This window comes from Protopterus annectens, chromosome 6.part0, assembly GCF_019279795.1.
Source record: "Protopterus annectens isolate FY-2018-M chromosome 6.part0, PAN1.0, whole genome shotgun sequence".
NCBI classification, from domain to species: domain Eukaryota; kingdom Metazoa; phylum Chordata; order Ceratodontiformes; family Protopteridae; genus Protopterus; species Protopterus annectens.
The window spans coordinates 1,579,790,163-1,579,816,014 of record NC_056737.1 but is presented as its reverse complement, the minus strand read 5'-3'; the positions used below and the strand labels follow the sequence as shown (position 1 = coordinate 1,579,816,014).

Here is a 25,852-nt window from a genome sequence, read left to right as displayed (position 1 = left end):
AGAGATCTACATCCCAGAGAATCCCTCTTTTATGGAACTGGCTTTATTTGGATATACAGAAAAGTAGTTCCCTGACCCTTGAAGTGTAGCTTGGATAAATGAATAAGCATTCATGAAAACACCCAAGTATGGCCCTTCACATTGAGTGATCAAACCAGGTAAAGCCAGTCATAGTTGAGTGCCAATGATAGATACTGTGTTAGGTTCTCTGGAGTAACAGCCTAGTTTTAACGTATGAACCGTTAGGAAGCTCAAAGCTGAGTATAAACTTAAATATAGTCACGACTATAAATCTTTATTTATCGCAGAAGTTTAAGAATTGCCACAAATATTCCCTGCTAGTTCATCATAACACTGCTTATTCTGACCTAAAGGAAGCGGATAATATTCTGACAAATCCTCAGAATATTATCCGTTTCCTTTAGGTCAGAATAAGAAGTGTTATGATGAACTAGCAGGGAATATTTGTGGCAATTATTAAACTTCTTGCGATAGTTAAAGATTTATAGTCGTGACTATATTTAAGTTTATATTCAGCTTTGAGCTTCCTAACGGTTCATACGTTAAAACTAGGCTGTTACTCCAGAGAACTGTTAGTAGCCTAGCCACAGTATCCTATATCATTGGCACTTAACATGACTGGCTTTATACCTAGTTTTGATCCCTTTCAATTGGGGCTTGAAGGGCCATACTTGGGTATTTTCATGAATGCTTATTGTGTATACATTGTTTTGTATATTCTGTATATTTTGTATATTCTGTTGTGCATATTTTGGAGCTTATCTCCTCGGGCCTCTACTGAAAATGGAAATATATCCAGCTAGACTAGCCCGGTTAACAAATGTAAAATAAATAAAATAAAAATTTAGTGCAAAATGTACTTCAGGTCACAGTTATAGCTATTCTACAGTCCCAGCTACCCTATTCTACAGTCCCAGCTACCCCCTTTAAATTACTAACAGGTCCTCTCAGCCCACTTAAAAGCTACCACCACCACCTCATCCAGGAGCCTGGATAACATAGTGTTGCCCGATTATCAGTACAAAGTATGAAGCCTGGAAGCACTGTAATGTCATTACAAATGAATAACACAATCATGAACCTTGGTATCTATAAACCTATTAGTCTCAATAACTGCACATGTAAGGCTATGGAACATATTTCACACCTCATAAAATACAGACATAGAAAATATTGCTTAAACTTTGGATCCTAATCAGTTCAGCTTTGCCAACTGAATGTCCTGCTTGTTGAACCTCATTAATTGCTTAAAAAAAGGGGGGAATCACTGAAGCAGGGTTACAAGGACATGGCAAAGGTCCAGCGACACTATTCCTCATGCAGGACATTCTCCTTCTTCTTCTGGCTGTTCCCGTTAGGGGTCACCACAGCGGATCATCCGTTTCCATTTCTTCCTGTTCCCTGCATATTGCTCTGTCACACCAACCACCTGCATGTCCTCTCTCACCACATCCATAAACCTTATCTTAGGCCTTCCTCTTTTCCTCTTACCTGGCAGCTCCATCCTCTTTTCCTCTTACCTGGCAGCTCCATCCTTAGCATCCTTTTCCCAATATACCCAGCATCCTTTTCCCAATATACCCAGCATCCCTCCTCAGCACATGTCCAAACCAACGCAATCTCGCCTCTCTTGCTTTGTTTCCAAACTGTCCAACCTGAGCTGACCTTCTAATATACGGATTCCTAATCCTGTCCATCCTAGTCACACCCAGTGCAAATATTAACATCTTTAACTCTGCCACATCCAGCTCTGACTCCTGCCTTTTCGACAATGCTACCGTCTCCAACCCATATAACATAGCTGGTCTCACTACCCTCTTGTAGACCTTCCCTTTCACTCTTATTAGTACCAGTCCATCACAAATCACTCCTGACACTCTTCGCCACCCATTCCACCCTGCCTGTACTCTCTTCTTCACCTCTCTTCCACACTCACCACCATTACTCTGAACTGTTGATCCCAAGTACTTAAAATCATCCACCTTTACCAACTCTACTCCCTGCATCCTCAACATTCCTCTACCCTCCCTCTCATTTACACACACATATTCTGTTTTAGCCCTGCTGACCTTCATTCCTCTCCTCTCTAATGCATATCTCCACCTCTCCAGGGTCTCCTCAACCTGGTCCCTACTCTCACTACATATCACAATGTCATCTGCAAACATCATAGTCCACGGGGCCTCCTGTCTAATCTCATCTGTCAACCTGTCCATCACCACTTCAAATAAGAAAGGGCTCAGAGCTGATCCTTGATGTAATCCCACCTCCACCTTAAACGTATCTCTCACTTCCACCGCAGTCCTCACCAATGTCACACTACCCTTGTACATATCCTGTACCACTCTTACATACTCCTCTGCCACTCCCGACTTCCTCATACAATACCACAACTCCTCTCTAGGCACCCTGTCGTATGCTTTCTCTAAGTCCACAAAGACACAATGCAACTCCTCCTGACCTGCTCTGTATTTCTCCAACAACACTCTCAGAGCAAATATTGCATCTGTAGTGCTCTTTCCTAGCATGAAACCATACTGCTGATCACTAATCATCACCTCCCTTCTTAACCTAGCTTCCACTCCTCTTTCCCATAACTTCAAGCTGTGACTGATCAATTTTATCCCCCTGTAGTTACTGCAGCTCTGCACATCACCCTTATTCTTAAAGATAGGTACCAAAACACTTTTTCGCCACTCCTCAGTCATCCTCTGACTTTCCAAAATTTCATTAAACAATCTGGTTAAAAATTCCACTGCCATTTTTCCTAAGCACCTCCATGCTTCCACTGGTATGTCATCTGGGCCAACAGCCTTTCCATTCTTCATCCTCTTCATAGCTGTCCTTACTTCCTCCTTGCTAATCTGTTTCACTTCCTGATTCACTATCCCCACATCATCCAACCTTCTCTCTCTCTTATTCTCTTCATTCATCAGCCCTTCAAAGTACTCTTTCCATCTACTCAACACACTCTCCTCACTTGTGAGTACGTTTCCCTCACTGTCCTTTATCACCCTTACCTGCTGCACATCTTTCACAGCTCTGTCCCTCTGTCTAGCCAATCGGTACAGGTCCTTTTCTCCCTCTTTAGTGTCCAATCTCTCATACAACTCTCTATATGTCTTATCCTTAGCCTTCTCCACCTCTCTCTTTGCCATGCGCCTCATCTCTTTATACTCATGTCTACTTTCTTCATCTCTTTGACAATCCCACTTCTTCTTCGCCAGCCTCTTCCTCTGTATACTCTCCTGTACTTCCTTCATTCCACCACCATGTCTCCTCGTCCTCCTTCCTCTGTCCAGATGTCACACCAAGCACCTTCCTAGCAGTCTCCCTTACTATCTCTGCTGTAGTTACCCAGCTATTCGGTAACTCTTCATTGCCTCCCAGTGCCAGTCTTAACTCTTCTCTGAACTCCACCTCACAATCACTCTTTTTAACTTCCACCATTTAATCCTTGGCACTTTCACACTCCTCCTCCGCTTCTTGATCATCATCATCCTGCAGACCCCCATTCTATGCTGCTTAACTACACTTTCCCCAGTCACCACTTTACAGTCTCCAATCTCCTTCAGACTGGCCCTCCTACATAGGATATAATCCACCTGTGTGCATCTTCCTCCACTCTTGCACGTCATCCTATGCTCCTCCCTCTTCTTAAAATACGTATTCACCACAGCCATGTCCATCCTTTTCACAAAATCCACAATCATCTGACCTTCTGCATTCCACCATACCTACCCATCACTTCCTCATCCCCTCTGTTCACTTCACCAACATGCCCATTGAAGTCCGCTCCAATCACTAGTCTCTCACCCTTGGGTACACTCACCACCACTTCATCCAACTCACTCCAAACTTTTTCTCTCTCATCCATCGCACACCCAACTTGTGGAGCATATGCACTAACATTCATCATTACACCATCAATTCTTCTTTTGACTTTTGTATTTCTCCCAATTTCTGCCTGTTCCTTTTGACCGGAGGACTCGCTCATATTTTACTTACCTATCCTCCTGTTCCCAGGTCTCCGATTGCTTTTGTACACTTTTTACTATTGCTTTGCATGCATTCCCTGTCTAGGTCTGATTACACTGTATTCTTGGCCATCCCCTCACACCTGTTATTGACCCATCCCCTCACACCTGTTATTGACCCTCCCCCTCTATCTTGTAAGAGGCTTTTTTAAACCCTGGGAGCCATCTTTAAATTTCTCTAAGCAGCTGCAGTCCCTGGTGTTGTGAACTCCCATGTAAGCACTCAAATTTGCTTTCTTTTAATTGTTTTTGTTTTTATTTGGCAATGTAAACCTTTATTTTAGTGTTTTTTATTGCTATATTTGACAGTGTAAACATTTTTTAAACTATCATCTTAGGTTACAGTGGTAGTGGCTGGAACGTTTGTTTTCTGTTTACTCCATGTAATTGTTTCACTTACTACTGCTTTATTTTAAGTGGATATTACCCTTGTCATAGATATTAATTTTTGCTGGCATTTTGTGGCTGGAACTGTTTTTCTGTATACTGCATGTTATTGCTGTATCTACTGTTACTGCTCTACTTAAATGAATATTATCTTTGTCATAGATATTGTTAATTTTCTGCTGGCATTCAGTTCGACCTCTGAGGTCTGACACTATGTCAGGGGCTGCAAGTGGGTTTTTAAACTGAACCCGTGCATTCCCTTCTTATATTGCTTTTGTTCTCTGCTCCTGTTAAGACAGGGCTTTATGTACGAACCACGTTACTTGGCTGCATGTGGTTTTATAGTTATTGTTTCTATTTTTATTCTGCAGTCCACATATATTTTAGCTGTTTTGTATGAACTAGCATTATTAGTTTTCAGTGTGTATCTGCAATCTGTCTACTGATTGTAGCTGAGGTACAACTGAACTATTATTAGAATGTTATTGCCAAGTAATTCTGCTGCCTAGTGTTTGTTATACACCCCGAATGTCATTGATATTAGGTTTGTTTCACTGAGGTTGTCTAACTCCATTACTACAATTTCTTCCTTATCTACTTTCCTTTAGTGTCTGTACTGTCCAGTTTGTTCCCCTCCCCATACTTGAGAGCACGGACACTCCAAAACTTAAAAACTTCAGAAAACTTGACTACTAGTTGATCACCTTCACAGCCTCTCTGCTTCTATCCAGGTGCTTACAACTGCTACTTTCAGCTACACACCACAGAATTTTGTCCTGTAATCCTTTCAGTAGCACTAGCTATTGCTTTGTTAAGCAAACGAGCATTTGTAGTGCCATTGGTTGAGCTCTGCATCGGTACTGGCAGCTGCACTGTATCCCCCCCCATGACTTCCAAGTTATACTTCTCTCCTCCCCTACCATAGTGTTTAAATTAGGCTGCATGTAAACGTATTTTAACCCCCCCTCCCCATTTTGTTAGTTACTCTACTAGATAGAAATTTAACAAGGAAGGAGTGTATCTCCCTAGTCTAAATTCTCCTGATTTCTGTCTGCTTCTTTTGACTTTTCTATTTCTCCTAATTTTTGCCTGTAGGACTCGCTCATCTTTTACTTGCCTATCCTCCTGTTCCCAGGTCTTGGATTGCTTTTGTAGACTTTTTTATTGCTTTGTCTGTATACTGTGCCCTTCTTCCTCTCTCCTGCCTTCCATCTATGTTATTTACCCTTTAATAACATCCAGTGTATCTACTTTCTGTGCCTCCCACCACTGGTTATTCTTTCCCTAGCCTGCTCTCCTTCTCTACCGTTATACCTTCCTATACCTCAGATTTTCTCCCTCTGCCTTAAATCCATACTCTTCTGCCTCTCTGTATCCTGACTCACCTCCATAGCTCACTGATCAGATTCCCTAAGAAAACAATCACTTCTTGTAGTCACTCACTGTGGGCGTCAACCCGCTACACTCGGGCTCCCTTCGCTCACCTCCCACCCCCCACTGCCACCCACCCCCCATATAAATTTCTTTTCTACCTAACCAGTTGTCACCTCCTCCCCTTCCAGTTCCTCACCAACACTGCACCTCACCTCCTGCCTCTATCAGAAAATCCCTCCCACCTCCCCCTCTCCCATCACAACTCCAATCAGATACACCTACAAATATCACCCTTGTATACATCCCACCTTTTCTTAAAAACTAATTAACATGTACTGCACACATCCAACCCAACTACTAAAAGCATCCATCTACACAAAAATAGTCTACAACCTACTCCTCCTTTCCAATCTGTCCTCCTATCACATGCAACTTGATAACCATACCCCATCCCCACGGCAAACAGAATCCACAGCTAATCTCATTAAACTAAAAAACTTCCCTATATCACCATCCGACCTTACCACACCCAAACCTTTCCCTTACACATACAACAAACCAACCATAAAACTATCCCTCTCTCTTCACAAAAACAAACTAAAATAATTCACAAATTTACCAAGCTCTATCTACACCTACTCCAAAAACTCATTTGCAGTGGAGATGTCCACCCCAATCCAGGACCCAAAACACTTGTCAGCCTAACTCAAATCAGCTAAATCCCCTATACCACAGACCACCATCATCTCTCTGCTTCCTAAACATTAATGCTAGAAGCATACTTAAGAAAATCCAGGACCTACATGCCCTATTGGCACAAATCAAACCAGATATTGTTGCGTTAACTGAAACATGGCTCAAACCAAAACATCATGACAATGAGATTACCACCCCAGGCTACAATATTATCCGCAAAGACAGAGTAGAGAAAAGGGAGGTGGTGTTGCAACAATATTCCAAAACCATCTCACCATAGAACAATTAGATTACAACACCCATGTCAAAGATGTGGAACTAATCCTTGCCAATTTAAAAATAAACTCCAATAAACACAGCTATTACAGGTGGCTACATCCCACCAGGCAATATCACTCAAATGGAAAACCTGCTTAACTGGATGTCCAACTCCATTCCACATGAAAACATACTATTAGGAGACTTCAATATTGACTGGCTCAACTGCTCCAGCCATAATCCCACTGAATCTATAAACCTTCACAGGTTTACCCAAACTATAGCCTCACCCACTAGAATTGACAAAACATCCAATCACCAGTCCATCTTGGACTGGATCCTGGTATCCGACCCCAATCTTACACAGCAATCTGGCTGTCTTCCAGACACCCTAAGTGACCATCATCCTATCTAATTAGGAACAAATTGCAAACCATCAGCCAACCTATCCTCAGAGTAGTTCTAACAAAAACACTTTCAATATCTACAAACTTCATCTATGCACTAAAACACTGCAACTGGACACTCCTAAAGCAATTACCTCTAGATAAAGCAGTTGAATACTTGAACACAACCTTCCTAAAAATCCTGGACCAATATGCACCCTCCCGAACCATTAGAATAAAAACTAATTATGCCCCATGGCTAACAAATCCCACTACAACTATAATGAAAGAAAGGGACAACACCTGGTCTCAATATCAAAAAAAAAAAAAAAAAAAAAAAAAAACACTGCCTTAAGACAAACTTACCTACAGCTCTGGAACAAAGCCAAAAAACATATCAAACTAGACAAATCTAACTACTATCAAAACCTAAAAGACAAATATGCTCATAACCCCAAACAATTCTGTAACACAATAAATTGTATACTGCACCCAGGAAAGTCCACTACACCAACCCCTGTGCTACCAAATAATCATGAAAACATACCCACACAATTTAATAGATTCTTCACGGAAACAGTCCAGACCCTTGCCAATGCCCAAAATAATAGTACTACCCACCCCAATACACAAAACAATACCCCCAGTTTTCAACTTCACCCAGTGTCCACCAAGGCAATTTCTAAACTCCTTAAGAAACTTAAACTAAATACTCTAGCAGCTGATAAGCTACCAGCAGACTTCCTTCAAATATCAGCTGAAGCTATAGCCTATCCAGTCTCCATTCTCATTAATAGATCTCTGTCAGAATGCAAAGTACCAGCCTCTTGGAAAACCTCCCATGTCATCCCACTGCACAAAGGGGGTAACTCCTTAGAACTTACAAACTATCGCCCTATAGCTATCTTACCACCATTATCAAAAATATTAGAAATAGTAGTTCATACTCAACTTATGCAATACCACCAGAACAACCTACTCTCCCATATCCCAGCATGGCTTTAGACCTTCCCACAGCGGCACAACAGCATTATTATTATTTACTAACATAGTTAACCACCACAGAAACAAGGGTCTATTTACGTCTTCCACATTCTTAAGACTTATCAAAAGCCTTTGACATGGTTAATCACAGCATGCTTCTTGCAACTCTATCTACCCTAAATACAAGTCCCTTCTCTGTATCATGGTTTAACAGCTATTTGTCAGATCGACAGCAAGCTGTCCTATGGCAAGACCAATTGTCCCCCCTGCTACCAGTAACTATAGGAGTCCCTCAAGGGTCTATCCTCGGCCCTCTGTTGCTTTCCCTATTTACTAACCAGATATCTTCATCCTTGTCAACTGCCTCAGTAGTACAATATGCTGACGACACCACCCTTGTATGTGACACCCCCACCCCAAGGTGAACTACTAACCCTAACCCAAAACACCTTCACCCTAGCCGAAACCTGGTCCACTAACAAACTTCTTCTTAACACCCCCCCCCCCCCCCCAAAAAAAAAAAAAAAAACTAATTCTCTTTGGCCCAGGTAGATCTCCTCCCCTGAGCAACAACCTCATCATCAACTCCAAAGAAAACATTCAAATTAGTCCAACCACACAAGCCAAACTGCTAGGCATAAATTCAACAACCACATAGCACAGAACATCAAGAAAGTTAATAAAAAGCTAGGCCTCTTCTATAGGAACAAACAGTTTATGACTAAATATACCAGTCACCATCGCTAGGACTCATCTCCTATCCACCCTCCTGTACGCCTCTCCCATCTTGATTAATCTACGTCAAAGCGAACTGAATAAAATGGAATCTTGCTATAAGATTGCCAAGTTTGCATCTGATGCTTCTTACAGGTCCCACCACTGTCTATCCCTAAAACTGCTTAACTGGCTTGAGTTGCCTCATATACTTAAGCTCAATCAACTCTCTATAGCTCATAAGCTCTACCACCTCCCAGAGTTAATCCCAGCACTTCAGAATTTAATACAACCCCACATTCCCACTAGAGCCCTACGATCTAATAGCCAGAACCTAATAACTGTCATCCAACATAAATAAACGCTGGTAAAATCTCTTTGCCAGCACCATTGCCAAAACCTGGAACACACTACCAATCCATATAACTTCTAGCAGCTCCTTCAATCATTTCAAAATACTCCTTAAAACCCACTACTTTAACTGGCTATGCTCATGTTACACTCCAGGTTAAATCTAATTTTGTCACATGTTCAGATGTATAAACAGATTTGCCCTAAAAAGCTTGTAAAACCCAGATACTGGTTTATAAAAAAAAAAAAACTTATTTTTTTTACGTTTTTGACTATGTACCTCAATGTTTTTACTATGTACCACAATGACTGTCTACTGTACTAACTAAAACTGTTCACTTCTAACCCATTATGTATGTATTAAAATCAATTGTATGACTGCATTGTACTGTGGAGCTTTTCTCCCCGGGCCTCAGCTGAAAATGGACCTGTATCCAGTCGGACTTTCCTGGTAAACAAATGCAAATAAAGGATTTATAATCATTTGCATGGTAGAACCCATGCAATCCGAATCATAAATGCCACTCCGAAAAGCAAAAAAAAAGTTACCAGTGGTATACTACAGGGCTATTAGGCCCTTTCCTATTTGGCATCCATTTCTCAACCCTACAGGCCAAATCTTTTAGCCTGTGGTTATCCAGGTTTGTAGATGGATATAAAGTGACTGTTAATCAATCTTCCACTGACTCAAAACTGTTCAGCACGAGTTATACCATGCTAACAACTGGTGCAAGGACAACAGTCAAATTAAATGTGAAAAAAATGTCCAGCTTATTCTGGTAAAAACATCTGCATGTACCATACAGGTGACACTCCTTCAAATCAGATCCTGTTATAAAAGGATCTAGACACTGTTGTTGATAATTACTTATCTTTTGACCTTCACTTTTAGCTGGCTTATTAAATTTCCAAAGGCACTGCCTCTAAATTAAAGAAATCTCAATTTTATTTGCATCTCATCAAGCCCATTTATTAAATATAATGCCCCTTTTTGCATGTATCTGTATAAGCCTATCATTCAGCTTGAGACACCCTCAGAGCTTAGTACAGCTGGTGCAGAGTAAAGCTCTGAGCTGCTAATAGACCTTTTCCAATGCTAAGCATGGATTGCAAATAACCAGAAAGTGCTCCCGGGCTGCCCTGGAAAATAAGCAATTTGTCCAGCGAGCTTACCTGGTCAAAAAAACAAATACAAAATAAATAAATAAAAAATCATAACTAAAACTTTCAATGGCGACAAAAATCATACTTAGTACAAGGACCCCTTTCTCTGTACTCACTTAGTCTGGGGATCTAGTTCTACCCTTTCCATCCATGATAGATTTGACCTGCTTTGACATCCTTTCCTTTACACAACAAATGGTTCCTAAAATAACCGGTTAAAGGAGATGAACTTGGTTTGTGAAGCAACTGCTGTCTGTACATCCTTTCCTTTACACAACAAATGGTTCCTAAAATAACCGGTTAAAGGAGATGAACTTGGTTTGTGAAGCAACTGCTGTCTGTAAACTGTGTTGCTGTTAAGTAATAATCCCAACTACTGCTTGTTATGACAAGAGATATGATAAAGGGACAACAGAAGCAGTGTCAAATAAAAAAAATACAGTATTTTGGTAAAGCCAAAGCTTGGTGAAAGTGTAAAAATAGTGAATACAAACAAATGTATAAATTAGAAGTAGTATTCTATGAGGATAAGAACAACAGAGCTTAATAAAAATGAGACAGATGTGCAAGTCAGTTACCCAGGCTTTATTATGGGGACTGAGTTATAAAGCTTTTTCAAATCAGTCACATTTGGCAAGGAAAAGAATAAAGTGCACTCTGATGCAGACTTACAGAAGTCTATGCCCTAAACACGAATAATAATAATACAAGCACGTACATGTGTTTTATCAATAAACGCAAAGGCAGAAACTGCCTTCAGGACTCTGTGAAAATTCAGGACATTCTGACTTCTTGGGAAAGGAGATTAATCCATTTGTGATGGCACTTGTGGTAGGCACCTGCAATATCTTGATAACTGCAGCGGACGGCCAACCTCACCACTAGTAACAACCACGCAGTCCTAGGAGGTTACATAAGTTACCTTTCAGGGTGAGATTACACAGTGCAGGCAGTTTTACAAGCACACCTAAAAAAAGATAAACATGGCAATGAAAGGCAAATGAATGAACCACAAAAGATACACACAGAATTAAAAGCAGCATGAAACATGCAAGGAAAAATACAGAATAAAAAGGAGTCTATGAGCAGAGTTGTGCTGCAGTAAATGAGCTTACTAACCAAAGTAGAGCAAGGCATGTATTTTTCCTGGGGTCTGTGCAGGTGGACATGAGGAAGAGTGTACAGTTTCACAGGGCCCACACAGTGAACTTTAAAAACCGATACCGGTGCTGATGCTTTTGTGATGAGTAAAAAAGATTTATACCATGCTTTTCCAGGAGAGAAGACAACAGCCTTCCCTAATATACTGAAGACCAGCCATGGCTGAAAAAAAAAAAAAAAAAAAAAAAAGTACTGCGTAATGTTACTGGATTTTATCGCTGTTTTTTCGATTAAAAGTTCTTTGTGGAAGCTACTTGTTTTGCTGTTGTTCAACTACACCTACACACTACGAGAATTGCTGGTATTTATTCATGCACTTTTGGATTTGGCATCATTTTGGAAACTAAAGTTGGTTCCCGATAGCACTGTCAAGCTGTCATCCGCTCTGGTTTGAATTGGTGTGTTTTTTCCTTTCGTGAGTTTTTTGGATTTAATTGACGTCTTTTTTGTGTTTTACTGCGTAATGTATACTAGAAAACATTTTCCCATACACGATTTGCAGCCAAAATGCAGCATCTTATTCAAATCAGTCTACGGTTTGGCAGACAAGACAGACTGAAATATTTGCATGCTACAAGAAGAGCATTACATGCTTAAAATGAAGCCAGTGAGAAACTACCATTAAATGAAGTACACACAAGTAGCAAAGGTATCAGGCCTGTAATTGCGAACAGACCGCAGTCTTCCCACAAAATGAGGTACAGCAATCAGAGAATTAATATACATTAAGTAGCAGGAATGTGGAAGCACGGCTCCCACACTGAGGGTATGCAAAGTGGGTGACACCCTTTGGCAAACGTTTTAATAGTATTACAGAGTGTTTCAACACTTGCTGTAATCACATTTTAGCCAGAGTTTTGTGTTAAAGGATGCAAAATCTAAAGTTATGGGTCTTGCACTTCTGTTATACAACCAAAGTTAGAGAGGAGCTACAAAGGACAGTAGGTGGCAACATTTCTACACATTTTATTACGTGTATAGACAGCTGCAGTGTATAAGGAGCGCAGCCCTAAGAATGAGAGTACCATAAGAGAACATAATGTACTTCTCAGAAGGAAGTTGCCAAAAAAAATCCAATTAGAAGAATTAAATTAATTTGCAAAAATGTATGCTATTAAAAACAGCCTTTTCACCCCTGTCCCAGCAACCAAGGTAGCAAGGATGCAAAACAACATGCATACAAAACATTAGTATTGCTTTAGCAATAATAGTATACAGTCCTCAAATAACACCATCATAACCTCCACCTTCCAAACCAAACTACTAAGAGTTATAAATCAAGAACAAGCTGAAATTTGAGGCTCACTTATCTCATAGGTTCATAGAAGTGTACTAGGCTAATGGCCCTGGAGCCTTTACAAGCCTAGCCCATAGAAGTGTTCTGGCATCGTGCTGCCAGACGTTAGTTCCCAGTGCCTCTAGCAAGTAGAGCCACTGGAGTGATCAAGTTTTCTCTTTAAGAGGGCCAGCGAGGTGCTCTACTTGACATGTATGGGAAGTCTATTCCAGAGCATGGGCAGTCTCAAGAGGTCACCTCTTAGTAGACTATATGAGACAGAGAATAGCTGGAGTTTTTTTGAGACTGTCCATGTAAGACATGTGTTTAAGGCCCAAGATCCTTAAGCTCTTTGTGAGTTACTTTTGTGGCCTCTCCAGCTGTTGCACGTGTTTAGTGAGGTACATGCCAAATGGGGCATTATACTCTATGATTGGCCTAATGAAGGAAGAGTAGAGTAGACACAGATGATGACCTCTTTCTTCCTGGATGCAAAACCCTTGGTAATGAGATTAGTCACATGAAAGGACTTTCTGACCACAGTGGCAATGTGGTGGTCAAAGGAGAGGTTGCTGTCAACCTGTGTCCCCAGATCTCTTATAATGCCTTCGGTGTTCAGTGGGCTCCTATCAATGTGGTAATTAGTGGGAACTGAGTTTTTCACAATTAAGGCCATGGTTTCGACACCAGTCATTGGTTTCAGTGAGGCCTTTCTGTAGGATGTCTACATCACTTGGGGAATTAATAATGGATCCCAGTTTGCAGTAGTCTGCAAACTTGGTCAGCCAGAGTCCATCTGTGTTGGCCTGGACTTCTGAGAAGTAGATGCCAAATAGGAGAGGATCCAGGACCGATCCCTGTGGGACTCCACTTGTGACTGGTCAGCAGTCTAACTTGGAGTCTGCTACTTTCACACTGTGGGTTCTGAGCGCCAATTTGCAACCCACCTAGTGATATAGGGGCTGATGCCTAGTTTGGTGTGTTTATTAATAATTCCATAGACTCAGATTAGGACTAGGCTAACTGCCCTCGGGGGCTATTTTAAGCCTAGCCAATTACTGCATGTGAGAATCAAACCCTGCACCTTGTGTTTCTAAGGTAAGCACCTTAACCATTACGCCAACCTCCCTCCTTCCCGAGTGGGGAATGGTATCAAAGGCCTTGGCCAGATTAAGGTTAGCTGTATGAACTACCTTCCCCTCATCCACAGCTCTGGTGACGGAGTCAAAGAAGTCAACCAGGTTCAGCAGGCATGATCTACCTTTCACAAAGCCAAATTGTGTGGGAACTAGAATTTAGAGATTCCCTATACTCTTTTTTAATTAGGACCATGATGATGCGCTCCATAGCCTTGTATATCAGACTAACGGGGTGATAATTCCCAGGGTCTGTAGTCGCTCCCCCTTTATGGATAGGATGACTGTAGCAGTGTGCCATTCCGTAGGGACAAAGCCTGAGGTGAGGCTGTGAGAACAGGCCACAACAGATGTGGTGCCAGTTCACTTTGTAGCTTACGTAGAATACATCCAGGGACATTGTCGAGTCCCATGGAAGCTGTATTCTTGGCCTTTGACAATGCAGCTTTAACCTGTGCTGCAGTAATGCTGGGTGCCTGGCATTCCTCCGGTATTGTGATTGGTCCTTTTGGGGGGGGGGGGGGGTAAAGTTGGCACTGAATCTGTCGGCCAGTATGTTGGTTCAGTATAAGAGGTACCATTGTGCAGTAACTCAGAGCAAATCTGGGTATTGCCATGGAGATTCTTAACATAACTATAGAAGACTTTGTGTTTTTTTTTTAGTGTCTGCCGCAATTCTGCCTTCATAGCTGGCTTTAGAAGTTTTGATGAGGGTTCTCAACTTTTTGTTGCAGCTAATAAGGGAGTTTTTCCAGTCTTGGGACTTTACCTTTTTCTGCAACAGTTTCTTCCTTCTGTTGTATAGTTTATTAGTGGCAGGGAACCACCAGATTGGCTTCCTTTTTTTGGAGGAGAGCGTCTTGGTTCTGTTGGGTATGGCTAGTTCCATGTATTTATGTACGTGGTCGTACAGTGCATTGGTGTACGATTCGGCAGTCATGCATCTATTTTCCACTGACACAGGTGCCGTGAAGTTAGCCACCTCTGTTTTTAGGAGCCCAAAGTCAGCTTTGGAGAAGGTTTTCATGGTGGTTACCTTTGCGGGGGGTGTGGGTGAGATGTGGATTTCCATGGTAATTAGTTTGTAGTCTGATCTAACCAGGGGGGAAATTGACTACTGGTGTAGAGCAATGGTTGCCCATGTTAGTAATAACCAGGTCAAGGATGCCGCTTCCTCTAGTGAGGGTAAGAATGAGCTGGTCCAGCCAATTGAAATTGATGAATTCCAGGAAGCGTTGGGCCAGTGTATTTGATGGATGGATAGTTGAAGTCACCTAGTATGCGAGTTTTGGGTTGGACCGTAATCTCAAACCATAAAAAACAAAACGCAAAAAACTAGGTTCTCTCTACCACATTAAGCCATTCCTTGCAAATCAGTCCAGAACAGACATCGCCAAAATTCATCTCCTATCCACTTTACTATATGCCTCCACCATCCTCACCACCATGAGGAAAAAAACTTACCAAACTAGAATCCTGCTACAATAAAATAGCCAAGTATCCTACAGACTTCCCACACAGGTCCCACCACTGCTCCTCCCTACACCAACTAAAATGGTTAGAACTCCCCCAACACCTAACCTACACCCAACTCATCATCACCCATCAATAATTGTGCCAGCCACACAGAATCCCAGCCTTACAACAATTACTCCAACCATATACAAACACTTGGCAACTCCGATTGTCACATAAAACCCTCCCTGCAAGTCTCCAAAAGCAAAACAAGGCAGGGGATTCCCTCTATTCCCACCACATTTCCAGAACGTGGAACTCAATTCCCCAACACATTATAAATCCAACCCAATTCAAGGAGCTAAAAGACCACCTATATAGCAACTGGATCTGCTCCAGTATTAGCCCTGGTTAATCCCTACCCTGCATGTCTCTTCCCTTCTAACTAGACTAACATAACTAACTATGCAATAGTCTTTAAGGATTATGAAAATGTTATCTAGCTAACACAAGCTTCTTTCACCCTAATGCATATAACTTACTTAATCCTGTGAAACTTTTGTGATGCCTTCAATATTAATGGACACCTGCATTTGTTTTACTATATAAATGCACTTGTTTACTTGCTATTTTTGACATTAATGTACAACTGTACTTATCTTGCTTCATTTGTACAACTGTACTTATCTTGCTACATAAATGAACATGTTTACTTATTACTTGTACACTAATGCATATGTAAATATTAATTTGTGGAGTTTTTCTCCTCATGCCTACGCTGAAAATGGGCTCACACCCATACGGACTATCCCGGTAAACAAATGTAATTAATTATTATCATTATTATTATTATTATTATTAAATAAAATAAATAAATACATAAAGCAAGCCACTTCATGTACCAAGTACATTACTGAGAAAGTTGCCATAGCATAGTTTGCAAGGCTGGGGGAGGGTTACACATACCCACTCTCTTGCATAAGTATCCTCATTCTACTCCGCATCCCTTGACGTGGGATGGGTAGAGCTAAGGGAGGCTAAGGCAGACCTAATGAAGGAGGCGGCAAATGATAAATAGCTGCAGGAAAATTGAATAAAAAAAAAAGCAACACTTATGACCTCGTACAAGTCAAATGACCTAGTTAGGTCAAGCACCTTTCTAGAATCCCAAGCCAGACATTATCTGTCAGTTTGCTATACTTGCTGTCTACAATATATTGTTCAACTTTTCCTAATAAATCAAGTTCAGATATACGGAGCTGTCATTTTGCGTTAAACAGTGTCTACCTCCCTTCCCGTTTGACAACTGTAGATGCAATAAGACAATTCAACTAATGGGACAACTAAAGTACAAGACAATATGCAGAAAAAAAAAAAAAAAAAAAAAAACAAGGAAGCTGTCCGGACCCATACTGTTTTAAGGTTTACTCAGTATACACACAACCATGTATTTATCAATACAATTTACTCAATTCATACATAACTACATCTTTGCCAGCTGTCTTCCATAAATAGACAAGTCACACTATGATGGAATTCTGAACAAATTATTGACTAAAATATCTGTAAAGGGTTATTAACAATGCTAGCCATAACCTATTTGTGTGGCTCTAGGTGGCTGTCACTGTTAAAGTGACACCCTGACCCCTTGTGCAATAACGGGAAAAGGGGCTGTGGATGGATGGATTTGCTCAGCTACTGTGATAAAGACAGGGCAGAGGAAATAAATCACCCTAAACATATCAAGTACGAACAACTAACACTACCTATCATTTTAAAACTACTATTCAAAGCTTATGAAACACAATGTATATTTGACCAGGAGTGTTGAAGGTGATCTGAAATTAAAACAACCACTGCATGGTCTGGAACTTCCCATAAGATTGCAAGTGTTAATGGACTTCAGTTCACTAAGTGTTTGATTTCAAGTACTAACAAGCCAACTCAGCTTTAAATGCATTACTTCTAGTCCCCAGCATTCTTAAAATAACCATCATGATGAAACAGTGCCAATTGTGAAGAAAATGCAAAAACAGAAAGACACTTTGCTTGTTCTTCGATCACTACTGGAACCAGCCTAGCAGAATTGATTCCTTTTATGGATAAAGAGAACAATCTTCCTCAAACTACAAAAGAATCTTCAACCACAGTGCCTAACCAAAGGCACATCCAGTTATATAAATTAAGAAACAAAGTTATTACTACAAAAAATATTAAAGGACAAGACATTTAGCAACAAATACTAGTGCAGAATATATTTTCCAAGGTTATATCCTTAAAATATAGTGTCTTACCAATCCAGACCCAAAAAGAGACATGGATAATACCAACAGGGGTCATGAATGAAGAAAACTACATTTCTGAAACAGAACAGGGCAGTGTTTCAATGGAACGGTGTTGCCTTTTCAAAAGTGTCTACTATTCAACTGTCAGAGGGTACAAAGTCAATTTCTTCAGATAAGTCCAGTCATCTGACAAGCAGGACAGCTCTAACAGACATTATTTCAACAGTTACAAATGTTATAACAATAACCTTGAAATCTCAACAAAATAAGTATTTACCTAGTCTTACAGAACTGGCAAGACATTTGTTAAACTGATTTTATAAATAATTGTTTTCTTTAATTTTCAGTTAAGCGTTTATCAAAAATGTTTGACCTGGGATGCAAGCAATTGCTTCATACTTTTTATTAGAAGTTTCATACTTATTAGCAAAACATGCACCGTTATAAACAGCATTCACTTAATGAATGATCATCCCATATGTCTAAAGAGAAACTTCCCCTACCCACCACAGCATCTCCTCTCCACCCCAAGCCACTTGGGGGTCAGTACTCTTAATTACAATACATAACAGAAAACTCCACCGAGGGTCTTCCACTATAAATAGGCCCTGCACAACTGGCGAACCCAGACAAAGTACAGTTGTGTACTCTTACCATAAATGTAGATGTTAGAGTGTGTTCACTGTTGCAGTCTGGGTTCTTCCTGCCAGCAGCAACCCCCGATCGGCCAAAGTCTGGATCGGGCGTCAGCTGAGGTCGCTTTTATCCTGATGTCAATGCGCCGGAAGTTATAAAGACCTCAGCTGACGCCGTTTCCCCAGCTTTTCTTGCCGCGATGTCCTTTGCAGTTCACTGATGCTGGTCAGCCTGTTCGTTTTTGGATTTAATCCCAGGATTTTCATTTTATAAGATAAGTACCCTGTTGGGGAGGTCTTTTTCTTGCTCCAGTCAGATGTCAGAAAAAGTTAATAATTGTATTTCATTTCCGGCTTCTGGGGTGTGTAAGAGGCGCACGGATGCAGACAGGCCTCCGAGGTCCACAGCAAAGGATGTTACTCAGTTATTGCCAGTTGCTGGTTCGTCGGTAGTCAGTGAGGCACCTTTGCAGCCCGTCGTCCACCTCTTTTGAACCAATTGCCTGTACCAACTCTGGTGTGGAGCTGATGGGGTCTTCAGATTTGCCAGGGACTGGACCTTCGGATACTGCTCCCTCAGTTGGGTCCGGAGCCGGTAGGCAGGTACCGGTTTCTGAGGGAGTTCTCAGGCCTTCGCAGCTTCCTGTAAATGTGGATTCAGTTTTACATTCAAAGACAAAGTCTAAGGCTCCAGCTAAAGTGAAATGGCAAGCACAGGCACCTTTTGATCAGGGTCCTAGGCCTCAGAAGCACATGCTTAGGGTGGCTGAAGATCTCTTATGATCAGGGGTTCACATCCTCCTCCTGACAAGAAGCCTAGATTACAGTCCGATTATGATTCTTCAGACCAAATTTCTGTTTCTTCTGCTTCTTCCCTTGAGCAGGATTATTCTTTTTCACCTTATGAGGATTCTGATGCTGAAGATTCCTTTCCTTCAGCCTATTATTCTTTTGGTGAAACTTTGCATGATACGAGGGTGCATTTTCACTGGGAAGGGCAGGAATTCTCTGAATCCAAGAAAAGGCTTAGGGATTTTCTTCTTCTCCCACAGCATAGGCCTCTGGCTATTCCCCCGGTATTGGACATTGTAGATGATTGTAGATGATGTTTTTTCGGAAGCTTCTCTCTCTCCCCTGATTCTTTTCCCCCTGCTCCGGTCAAACTGGATAGGCATTATAGGGTTCCAGATTCTCACAAGTTTCTTTTTAAGAATCTTTCACCTGATCCAGAAACAATTTCTCAGGGTCCCAAGGGTGTTAAAGCGGCCTCTGCTAAAAATCCTCTTCTCTCTGACCGAGAGAGTCCAGGTCTTTGGAGAGATGGGGTAAAAAAGTTTATACTTCTGCTACATTGTCTATTAGGGCTTTGAACTGTCAATGTCATATGCTGAAGTATCAGCAATACCTTTTGTCTGTATTTAAACAAAGATGTCAGCTGTTTCTATTTGTGCGGATAATCAGGATTTGCAGGATTTATTGCATGCTATTGAACAGGTGGGTAAACATACCCTGCATTGTGGTTTTGATTCTTTGGAAGCTTCTTGTAGGACTGCAACAACTAAACTGACGCAGTTATTAGAAGATATGCTTGGTTAAAGGAACAAAGCTTGCCGGATCAGGTTAAAGCCAAACTTTTGGATGCCCCTTTGCAGCACGATGTTCTGTTTGGGTCCAAAGCTGAAGAGGTATTAAAGAAAATGGAGGACAAAGCCAAATCTAAGCAGATGGTTAAGGATTTTCTACAGGTGCAACCTCCTAGATTTAGCAGACACTGGCCAGCTAAACCTTGGTCCTTTCCAGGCTTGGACAGGTCTCAGAGAGGCAGATTCAGGTGTTCCAGAGGTAGGGGACAGGCACAGACCCATTTTAGGAATAGGCAGTGGAGTGCCCCCTCTCCCAAGGGAGGTGAAGATAAAGTCTCAACCCTACCGAAAACAGACTCTCCCTTTCTGGTTCCAGGAGTTCCTCTCCTGGAAGCACTTTTGGGAGGAAGGATTTCTCTTTTTCATCAAAATTGGAGCCACATAACCCGGGACAAATGGGTTCTGGACACAGTCTCAAGAGGTTACAGATTTCATTTCCATACCTTGCCAAACCCGAACGGTTGGCCAGATCTGCCAAATCATCAGTGGGCAGAGGCGCAATGGCAGGTTCAGTCCCTCCTGGCTATGAGGGCCATAGAATTGGTACCAAATTTAGAAATAGGGCAAGGTTTTTATTCCAGACTTTTCCTGGTTCCCAGGAAGGAAAATTCGTGGAGACCAATCCTGGACCTTTCTGTACTAAACACCTTCCTAGATATACCAAAACTCAAGATGCTCACTCTGCAGCAGCTACTGCCTATGTTGGGAAAGAACGCTTGGATGGTGACATTGAACTTAAAAGAAGCTTACCTGCATATTCCTATAAGGCAAGAGTGCAGAAGGTATCTGCATTTCAAAGCGGGCTCGAAGCATTACCAGTTCTCTGTGCTGCCGTTTGGCTTATCTACTGCGCCCAGGGTCTTTACAATGTGCCTGGCACCAGTCATGGCGTTTTGCAGACAGAAGGGGATTCAAATATACCCTTATTTGGATGACTATCTTATTCAAGCGGACGACAAAGACACTCTACTTCGGCATCTAGCTTTTGTGCTGCATCTTCTTCAGTACCTCGGTTTCACAGTAAATCAAAGAAATCACATCTGGTACCCACACAACAGATTACTTTACTGGGTGCTCTTCTGAGTACTACAACCCAGATGGCTTCCTTGACACCAGACAAAAAAGTGCAACTGGCTTCTTCTTTCCGACACCTGGCTTCAATGAAACAGCTGACTGCAAGAAAAATTCTGCAGGCTTTAGGTTACATGGCTTCCTGCATTCTACTAATACCATATGCAAGACTGCATATGAGGAAACTGCAGTGGTACCTCAAGAGTGTATGGTCTCAGCATTACCACAGTTTGGAAACAGTGATCACGATTTTGCCTTGTCTCCAGCAAGAGTTTCTTTGGTGGGCCGAAGCCTGTCTACAGAACAAGGGGAAGCCTTTTTGTCCTCCACCGACCAACCAAGTTCTGACAACGGATGCTTCAGATTATGCCTGGGGAGCCCACTTGCACGGGAGATGTCTTCAGGGTGTTTGGACAAAGGAGCAAACACACCTGCACATACATTTGAAGGAGATGCTAGCTGTACAGAATGCCCTGATAGCCTTCAGGGACCTTCTTCTACCAGGACAATTGTTGATACAGACAAGACAACACTACAGTGATGTGGTACATAAACAAGCAGGGGGGCTCTCACTCTTACCCCTTGTGCAGACTAGCCATGACTCTATGGTACATTGCTCTGACCTGCAGTGTCGACTTACAAGCGCAATTCCTGCCAGGAAAAGACAACACTCTGGCAGACACATTTCGGATCCACACGAATGGATGTTGGATGTTCGGATATTCAGGATGATTATAAAGGAGTGGGGATGTCCGGACATAGATCTCTTTGCATCCCCTCAGAATCATCAACTTCCAACATTCTGCACAAGGACCTACCACAAACAAGCATGGAAAGTGGATGCCCTCTCATTCAGTTGGAAACACCTCTCAGTATATGCTTTTCCTCCTTTTCCTCTTCTACCTCGGGTACTTCTGAAGATAAAATAGGACAGACCGCAAATGATTTTACTGGCTCCCAATTGGCCTCGGCAATTCTGGTATTCCACTCTGATGAACCTGGTTCAGGAGCCTCCCTGGATTCTGCCTCAAATCTCTCATCTACTGTCTCAATGGGATGGCTGGATACTGCACAGTCATGTCAAAACTCTGAATCTAGCTGCCTGGCGGATCCAGGGTCTGTAAACACCTATACCCTTTCCAAACAGGTAATGGATGTAATCCTTGAAGCTAGACGGCCCAGCACTAGAAAATCTTATGCAGGTAAATGGAAAAGATTTTGCTCCTGGAATCAAGTCCAGGGTGGTGATTCTGCTGTTCCGAACATTCCTCTGATTTTACAGTATCAGACAGAGTTGTTACATACGGGCCTATCTTTTTCGTCTGTTAAGCTTCATGCGTCTGCTATTTCTGCACATTACGATACGGATCCTCCGATTTTTTCTCATCCATTACTTAAACAATTTCTTAGAGGGGCTAAGAATATTCTGCCCCCTATGAAGGCTCCTGTTCCCACTTGGGATCTTAACTATGTTTTGGAGAAATTAACCTTGTCTCCTTTTGAACCTGCAGTTTCCACGGATTTGAAATTTTTGTCTTGGAAAACTGCTTTTCTTTTAGCAGTTACCTCTGCTAGAAGAATTTTGGAATTGCAAGCACTCATGGCTGTGGAACCCTTCCTTATTTTTCATCAGGACAGGGTATCTCTATGGACTAATCCTACCTTTATGCCCAAGGTGGTTTCGGCAGTGGCCTTGAATCAGTCTATTCATTTGCCTACCTTTTATCCTAATCCTCAAAGTGAGGAAGAAAGTCTTTTGCACTCTTTAGACGTGCACAGGCAGCTTTGTTTATACCTGGACAAGACCAAGATAGTCCAGAAATCTGATCAGTTGTTTGTCGCTTATGCTCCTACTGTTCAAGGGAAAGCAATCACTAAGCAAACTATTTCCAAGTGGATTGCCCATTGCATCAAGTTCTGTTACTCTTATAATGGCAATCCAGTTCCTGTTATGTTAGGACTACTTCAGCAGCTTTTCTTTTTGGGATTCCTACCAAGGATATTTTGGAGGCTGCTACTTGGAGTTCTGTACATACTTTTTCTAAGCATTACAACCTCCCTCTCTATTCTAAATCCAGGGCCAGTTTTGCTTCTGCGGTTTTGCAAGGTTTTGTGACCGCTCCCTCTGTTTCTCCTCCAGCCACCCTTTCTTAGCTTTGGGACTCAACCCTACAGTCATGACTGCAACAGTGAACCACGAAGGCAATAGTACAGTTGTGTACTCTTACCATAAATGTAGATGTTTGAGTGTGTTCACTGTTGCAGTCTGGGTTACCCTCCCTCCTACCCCCTCTTTTGTTTTTTTCTTTTGAGTATTATCTGTTATGAGGTATTTTGGCTGATGAGGTTTTGTTTGTGCATGGTTTCTTTTTTAGCCTTTTCTTTCTGGGCACCTGACATCTGGGGCAAGAAAAACTGGGGAAACGGCATCAGCTGAGGTCTTTATACCTTCCGGCGCGCTGACGTCAGGATAAAAGCGACCTCAGCTGACGCCCGATCCAGACTTTGGGACTCTGGCCGATCGGGGGCTGCTGCTGGCAGGAAGAACCCTATAGTCATGACTGCAACAGTGAACCACGAAGGACATCAATCAATAAATAAATATCCACAAGTTGCACATCCCAGACAGCAAGTAATATATATATATATATATATATATATATATATATATATACATATACATATACACACACACACCTTTGCAAGCCTTGGTTATATCATCCACACTACGTTTGTGATATTAATACTCTGAACTATACTTTTTGAGACCACTGACTAAGCTTGTTGTTCTAACTTTACTGCAAAATTTTACCCCACAAGAAAATAGGAGTAACGCCCCCCCCCAATTATGTTATCTCAACCACCAACAAAAGGCCAGCAGACAAAGAGAAACATTCTACAAAAAGAAGCACAAAGAAATTTAAGCAATAAAATAGGTTCATAGATTAGTACTAGGCTAGCTGCCCTTGTATGGGCCATTTTAAGCCTAGCCAATTATCCACTGTGAAAATCAAACCCTGCACCATTTAGCTGTAAGGTAAACAGCTTAACCACTAAGCCAACCTCCCATCAAAACACTCAGTAAAACCTGTCAAAGTCATTTGGAACATTAAACCACTTAACTGTGAATACTATAGAATGAAATGAAAAGGGAGCACTTTCTTGAAGTTCTGTGAGTGGTCCTCTTTTCCAGGTTTGATTATGATCCGTTAAGCCAAAAGACAATGCACTGGCGATATAACTTTGAAGTTACATGCTTAATGAGAAAAAAGTGGAGATGTTTTCTCGGATACAGCTGACTGCAACACACCCCTCAACTGCATCTCATTTTGCCTTATAAAAATTTATTTTTCCACAAGGAAAGAGTTTACCATAGATTCACAGTTAAGATTTTTAAGTAGACATCCAATTTAGTATTTTTTAAGAATGAATACTGTAAGCAAACAAAACATTTTAATCACAATGTAAGTTTCCTGGTCTAAACCCCTTAGCAAATGTATTTGCCTGTTCCCTGTCTGGGAGACTAGAGGTTGAGATTATGCTGTTCTGCTTGAATTTATTCCAACTTACTATTTGCATACAACATTTTTCAAAATGTTGATAACACTACTTAAAATAACATAATTTGTATTTTTTTAAACCAGAGTTCTACAGCTCAACACCCACGTTGCACGTACTTGTATAGCAAGTTTGTTTTGCACCATAACATGTGACAGAGAATAGGTCAATTTTATGAAACTATCTTACATACACTTGCACTTTTCAAAAGCAACCAGTAACTGCAAGACGATGTGTATAGCACGTCAAATATACTACGTTAAAAAGAAAAAGAAGACGAAGAAACCCATTCAACGTGGGGCTCCAGCATCTGGGAACAAACCTAGCAAACTAAGGTTCATCATATCATAGCTGATCATTCCAAAATAAATACAGAAAGCTACTCACTATCTTTAAATCCTGAAGCCTGGTGAACACTCTGCAAAACTGTCAAAATCTCTCTTGCAGTCTGCTCTAGACACTGGACCACTTTTCTTATTTCCTGAATGAAACACACAAAAAAAAAAAAGTAAAAAAAAAATATATAATGAACAAAAGAAGGAAGCCAACTGTATCTCTCAACTGGAAAAAAAATGGTCCATGATTACCTCCCGAATTTCTTGATCTACTGTAAGAAATTCATGAATGCAAATAAACATTTCATTAAACGACATGTTGACACTTGCGCTGTCTCCTTTTGAAAACGTAGAAAATAGGTAATGTATACAAAATCTGCACAAAGAAAAACAAAGACAAGGAAACTACACTAACAACACATGCACACTCCAATGCTTTCCGCGGCAGTCCTAAGTGGCACAATACGCAAGCACACATGCGACCGCCACTCTGGTCCTTTCAATTTACGGTCGCGCAATGCAAAGTGGAAAAAAAAGGCCTGTTTAAAAAATGGTTTAATACGATCTCCCGTTGATCGTAGTGTTTAAGTTGTTGTTTATTCGGTAGAAAACTTAATTGCTACAGTTCGTCTGCGTTTTGTTATGTACTGTCAGGGGCTGTGCACTTCAGGGATAATTTTATTGCCCATCTTAGTAACTCAACTGAATAGGAAAAATCTCAACAGAATCATGGTCAAATCCCGAAATAAACAAGGACAGTTTTTTAATATTAGTAGTGTTAACAGAATAAGATAGTGTGAATTAATGTACCGTTTCATGAAAAAAAAGAAGTCTACAACTCTTGATTATTTTCATTATTTATTAAGTGTAACTCGCCACCATGTCTCCAAAAGTCAGCAATTTTGGGAGGGATAAAGAGGCTCAG

General features: G+C 41.3%; 1 protein-coding gene across 1 annotated transcript in view; it reads right to left on the bottom strand.

Annotated features, from left to right (window-relative positions):
• TSN (translin) overlaps positions 1–25,421 on the bottom strand; it is a 334,297-nt gene extending 308,876 nt beyond the window's left edge. Inside the window, exons 1-2 of the mRNA XM_044075026.1 lie at positions 25,180–25,421; positions 24,980–25,073 (exon numbers count right to left, since the gene is read on the bottom strand). Coding sequence (XP_043930961.1) covers positions 24,980–25,073; positions 25,180–25,245 — 160 coding nt within the window. The 5' untranslated portion in view covers positions 25,246–25,421. The remainder of the gene's footprint in view (positions 1–24,979; positions 25,074–25,179) is intronic.
• Positions 25,422–25,852: the final 431 nt, after the last annotated feature.